Source organism: Brassica oleracea, chromosome C6 (assembly GCF_000695525.1).
Source record: "Brassica oleracea var. oleracea cultivar TO1000 chromosome C6, BOL, whole genome shotgun sequence".
Taxonomy (NCBI): Eukaryota; Viridiplantae; Streptophyta; class Magnoliopsida; order Brassicales; family Brassicaceae; genus Brassica; species Brassica oleracea.
The window spans coordinates 31,484,598-31,490,801 of record NC_027753.1 but is presented as its reverse complement, the minus strand read 5'-3'; the positions used below and the strand labels follow the sequence as shown (position 1 = coordinate 31,490,801).

The following is a 6,204-nucleotide window of genomic DNA, read 5'->3' as shown; positions in this document are numbered from 1 at the left end:
GCAATACACATTGCATCCAACTCAGTCTTTCATGAGAGGACAAAGCACATAGAAGTAGACTGCCACAAGGTCAGACAAGCAGTGGAGCAGCAAGTGATTCTCCCATGTTATACAAGAAGTGAGGATCAGCTGGCTGACATCTTCACCAAGGCGGCCAGTAGCAAAGTTTGTGAGTCCATTCTTCCAAGACTTGGACTCATAAACCTTCCATGTCAATGATCCCCTCACCGTGGAGTATTCTACTCTTTTTCTCTTGCTTGGTTTTTATCCCAAGTGGTTTTTCCAAGAAAAAGGTTTTAATGAGGGAATACTTCATGGCTTTCCAAGCTTGACACTCACTACTGTCTAGCTTGAGGGGGAGTGTTGACATGAAGAATTAAACAAAGGGAGATGTCGGCAAGATTAGATAAAGAAGTAGTGGAGGAAGTGGGAGGAGCGGCCATATCACTTACCAAATGGGAAGGAGCGGCCTGTCCACTGCTAGTTGTTTATTCTTCCACCACTGAGGTGAGTGTTTATTGCTTTTGTTTTCTTTAAATACACTATGTATGTTACACAATTAAAGAGACCATTCAATACAAACATTTCTTTCATTCTCTCAATCTCGCAAATCCTCTCATTCTCTTAATTTCGCAAATTTCTCTTCTCTCTCAAATACTTACGGTTACTTCACTCCTTTTTTTTCTTTGTTCTTGTGCTTCATCACGGTTAAAACACTTAGAAGCTCTCATAATCCCACAAATTATCACTGCACTCCCTTCGAGCTCTGTACTTCTTCGTCGTTTCTCGGAGGAAGTAAGAGGATCGTTTCTAGACAAATCTGACGTGACAGATCGCGTTATCTTTGTCGTCAAAAACTTCGAAAGAGTCGATACCTCAAAGGTAACTTTCCTCGATCCCTATTTGATTAGATCAAGGAAAAAAAAGGTTTTCCATTGAAACTGAGATTTAGTGTTTAAACCACTCAGCAAAACTGAGCTTACAGTTGAGCATTGTGTTTGAGAAATGGGCTTTTTCTGTGAATTATATAACTAACTGTTTTGGTCGTTGCAGGTAACACCCAAAGCCCATTTTATTAACGATCTCGGGTTAGACAGTTTGGACAATGTGGAGGTTGTGATGGCATTGGAGGAAGAGTTTGGATTTGAGATCCCTGATAATGATGCTGACAAGATCCAGTCCGTTGATCTTGCTGTTGACTTTATCGCTTCTCATCCTCAGGCTACGTAAGAAGAGATTCAAAACTCTTTCAATGTCATGCATCATGCCTCCAGCTGTGTCTACAGATTTTGATTAGCCTTAATAAGAACAGAAACAAACATGTTTTTTTTTTTGCTTTCATAAGTATCTGATGTGTTCCTCCTGCATGATTTTACGAGATCTTTCAAGAAACTTTGTTTTTCTTGATATTCTTATCAAATATAATTCATCAGACACTCGTTCCAGTTTGAGGATCCGTGAAGACTCGCTAGCAAGTATCAAAAGTAAAGAGCAAATCTAATTTGTTTTTTTTCTTAGTTAACTTTGGGATATTATAAAGCAATGAAACTTCAGAAGCTACAAATCAACGTATAAATATGTGGGACCTTGGACAACAACTTCTGAATCACTATCACTATGCACTACGTTGACAATTATTGTATCACTGAGTTACATTTGATAACTGTCAAACAAAAGTTGATTAGAAAATGGAGCTTGTTATGATATTTAGTATTTACTGTGAGTTTAAACTTTTTTTTTGTGATCAGAAAGATACGTTTGTATTAAAAGAGTTGAATCCCTGTTTGTATGAACATTGTAATTCTGTTGTGAGGAGTGTGAATCCGATCAACAAACTTTTCCATACTTGTATTGGTTCGTCATTTCCAGAAGATTGGAAGAGCGTAAACCAAAGGTTTTTCGCATTGTTTGTGTGATTAATTTGATCCATCATCATCTATCTATTCACCGAATTAACCAATATCAGAATGGCAGTTTTTTTGGGGTTTATAAATTTGTATCAGAGAACCACTCTGAAGTTCGGTACTAGTTTATTATTTTTCATCACCCACAACTCTTCATCTTATGAACATGAACGATCTAACGGCTAAAATACGATATGTAATAACTACTGGATAGAAAAAATGTCATCATAAAAATAAAATATACTTTTTAGATAATTAAAAATCTTCTAATATCTAACAATATATACTACAAAATATGAGTCTGTTGCGTTGCACCATGTTTTGTTTGATGTTTTAATTTAATAAAAACCATAAAATAATAAATAGTTCTAATATAGTTTTATGATTGTTTTTTTTTTGCATATGTTATTTGAGATTTATTTTATAATTAAAACTCGTTTTTATACATAAGTTCAAGCTAATATTTGTATTTTATAATCATGATGCATAGATGAATTATTATAAACTTTGTACTTAGGATTAGAGAAAATACTATACCTAAACGTTTAAACTAAACAAAACCCAAAATAAAGAATTGAATGAAAAGTAAAAAGAAATTAAAGTCAAATACATCAATCGAGTCAATGACAACATTATACATGTTCTTATATATTAATTTAATATTTTATTAAATAAGTCTCTAAAAATTTATTTTATTAGGATTTTTTAAAAAAGGAAAACATTCTATTTTATAAATCTCCTTTTTATTTACAATTAAAAAATAAAAAATAATATTATATACTCTTTTACAATTTTGCTTAAGATTTTAGAAAAGAAAAATTACTGTCATATATAACCTATTACAATTATCTTTTCTGTAGAATTTCAGGAAAACAAAATTGCTATCAAATAATTATTTTTAGTTATTAATAAAAAAATTTAAAATTACTATTTTTACAATTAGTATCAATGCTAATTTTACACTTCTTTTGTTAATTAAATAATTTTTAGTATCATGTTCATCATCAAATACTCTCTTAAAATATTATCAAATGAAATTTAACAATTCTCTTTTGGTTAGGACTTAAAAATATGATACAAATTTCTTTTGTTTAGGATTTATTTTATATAAAAAAATAAAACAACTATCAAATATTCTTTTACAGTTTTTAAGATTTTAAAATAGGAAATTAATATTACATAATCTCTTACAATTATATTTTGTCTAGAATTTAGAAAAAAAAAATTCTATCGAATAATTATTTCCAGTTAATATTAACTATTTTGAAAAGTTGTCATTCTAAAAATTCGGGTTTTTTTTCAATATCACTAATATTTTTACAAATTTTCTTGTTTATTAAATATTTTTTACTATCATGTTTATCATTAATTTTTTAAGTAAAAATAACTATTAAATCTAAATTGGTTAATATTAGAAAATAATTTTTTTTTTAGAAATCTCTTTTATTTAGAATTTTAGAAAAAGAAGAAGTTATTTTCACATAATGACAGTTTTTATTGACACATTCACAATCTAATTTTTTAATTGACACATGTCACAATCATATCAACTGAAATATTTGAAATTAATTTTGGTTTATATTTTTTTAACAAAAAATTATTAAAAAGTAAAGTTAGTTAATTATAAGAAAAATAAAATTATTTTTAGTTTTTTATTTTATTTAGACTTTTAAAAAAGAAATTAATTATTTTATAATTATTTTTTTCTTTTAGATTTTTATACAACTATTTTATTTTAATAGAAAAAAATATGTTTATTATTTATATATTCTTTCTTATACATACAAACAAATATTCATCATATTCACACATACTAATGTACGACAACAACATCAAAATTAGAAATTATGTTAGCATCATTAGATGTAATAAGGATAATAAAAAGTTGAATTGTATCAAGAAATTAAAAGAAAATACTCAGGTAATACTTTTCATGTAAATACTATTGTGTTTTGTAAAAATAATATGTGGAAACTTTAACCTAAATATAGATGTGAAATATTTGTAGCTATTTTTGGTCATAATTTTTTAACATACAATTATCTATTAAAAAGAATAAAATTAGTTACTTATAAGAAAATAATAAGAATGCTTTTACAATTTTTTATTAACCAAGCTATTAGTTACTTATTAACCAAGCTTTTTATATAAATAATAATAATAATAAGACTACTAAATAATATTTATAATTAAGAAAAATCATTTTTTATTATTTTAGTATATATATTTTTAATTATGAGTTAGTTTAACATATATCACATTTTTAATATGTAACTGACATGTGTCACAATCATATTAATCATCAATTTTGAAAAACCAAGCTCAATATAATCTTTTATAATTATATTTTCATTAAAATTTAAGAAAATGAAAATTTTATTAAATAATTTTTTTGCAAATCTATTTTTTAAGATATTGAAAAATGGAAATTTCTAAAACAAATTACTACTAAATATTTTTTAAAAAAATGTTTTTACTATTAAATAATTTTTAAAAGTAGTTTTTTTTAAATTCGTTTTTTATTATCTTATTATATATATATATATTTAATCATTATATATTTAAACATATGTCACAATATCAGAAAGAAAATTATTATCAAATAATATTTTGCAATTATCTTTTGATTAGGATTTTAAAAAAAAATTACTATTAAATAATATTTATAATTACTTTTTAATAAATTTCATTTTTGTTAATATCTTAGTATATATATTTTTTAATTATGAGATAGATTAACACATGTCACAATCTTGAAATATATAATTGTCATGTATCACGATCATATTAATTAGTAACTTTGAAAAACCAAACTTTATATAATAAGGTTTTCGTAATCACAAGGGGTAGTATAGCACTCAAAATTTTTAACAAGAGAGTCAAAAATATCCATTAAACTTATACAAAACCAGTTTAAATAAAGTTTTTCTCCCAAAACGTTGTATTCCTACTTATATATTATTAAAATATTTACTTTAATAATTTGATTATGTGTCACCAACAATGCATTAATTTTTACTAACACTTGGTTTTCCCTTTGTTTTTATAATTTTAACTGATGTTTCTTATTAGGATAAGCTAATATTTTTCATATCTCTCTCAAAATCCTCTCACATCCCTCTAGAAATCTCCACTTGATTTTTCTAGTTTGCCGGCTCCGATTGCTTCCATAGAGCCGGAGCCGGTCTTTGCTTCTATTTTTGGTTCATGTTGTTTTTTGGATTAGATCTACTAGGTTTTTGTTCTTGTTCATCCCAACGAGTCTTTCCGATCTCTGATCTAATTCTTTTCCAGAGGAAATGAGAGTTTTCGGTTGATCTATCTAGTCGAAGTGGGTTGAATTCTCGTTCCTTTATATCTGGTTATGTCTTGGAACCTTGTGTGTGGTTTGATTGATTACCATGTTGATTTTGAGTTTTCTTTAGCTCATTACTGGTCTCGATCTTTGATCTCTTCGGTCTCTCGAGCAATGTTGTTCCTGGTTATAAGTTGTTTTGCTCCTTTTCAATTACTTTAAATATTTGATCGAGATCTTATCTTCCGTCTGGCTCCATTTATTTTGTCAATCCAACTCCGCCATCGATTTTCGGTTGAAGATTTATGAACATGATGTGTTCTGTCTCCTGGAGCTTGAAGCTTTGATCTTTCATTTGCATAGGCTATTTGCCATAGGAGGATTCGCAAACCGGAGGTTTTAGCCATGGATGAATTACTCGCTTTGCCTTGTTCAAAGAAGCTCTGTTCAGGTCATCATGCTTTATTGCTCTCGTTTTGATGAAGGTTTATTTTGTTTTGTTACTCACTTCTTCTAGATTAGATTGTTTTCATGTTCTTCTTCTTTAGTCTTCCTGTGCTATGGGATTTAGTCTCTCCATTCTTGGAGCTTCAGTCTCGGGAGGTTTGTAGAACCTGCCGATAAATGTATTCCAAAACTGAATCCCACCCTTGTAATCTTCCTTTGTTAATATATCACACTACAAGAAAACGTGCCCATAACAACGAACATTTACGACGAAAATATTTCGTCGTAAATTTACATGATGTTTACAACGCAATTACGAGGAATCCAACTTTTGTCGTAAACGCCATGTAAATTTACGACGAATAGTTTTCGTCGTAAACTCCATGTAAGTTTACGACGAATGTACGTGGAAAGAGAAATACGTCGTAATCATTACATCGACATTACAACGAAACATGTTACCGTTATATTTAGGTGAAAATGTGTATTCAATGTGCTTTAACTTACCTAATTTCGTCGTAAAGTCGTTGTAAATAATATGTTAAAACCATGTAAAAT

General features: G+C 28.2%; 1 protein-coding gene across 1 annotated transcript in view; it reads left to right on the top strand.

Annotated features, from left to right (window-relative positions):
• LOC106298855 (acyl carrier protein 2, mitochondrial-like) overlaps positions 1 to 1,454 on the top strand; it is a 5,098-nt gene extending 3,644 nt beyond the window's left edge. Inside the window, exons 2-3 of the mRNA XM_013734988.1 lie at positions 749 to 882; positions 1,054 to 1,454. Coding sequence (XP_013590442.1) covers positions 749 to 882; positions 1,054 to 1,230 — 311 coding nt within the window. The 3' untranslated portion in view covers positions 1,231 to 1,454. The remainder of the gene's footprint in view (positions 1 to 748; positions 883 to 1,053) is intronic.
• The last annotated feature ends 4,750 nt before the right edge of the window (positions 1,455 to 6,204 follow it).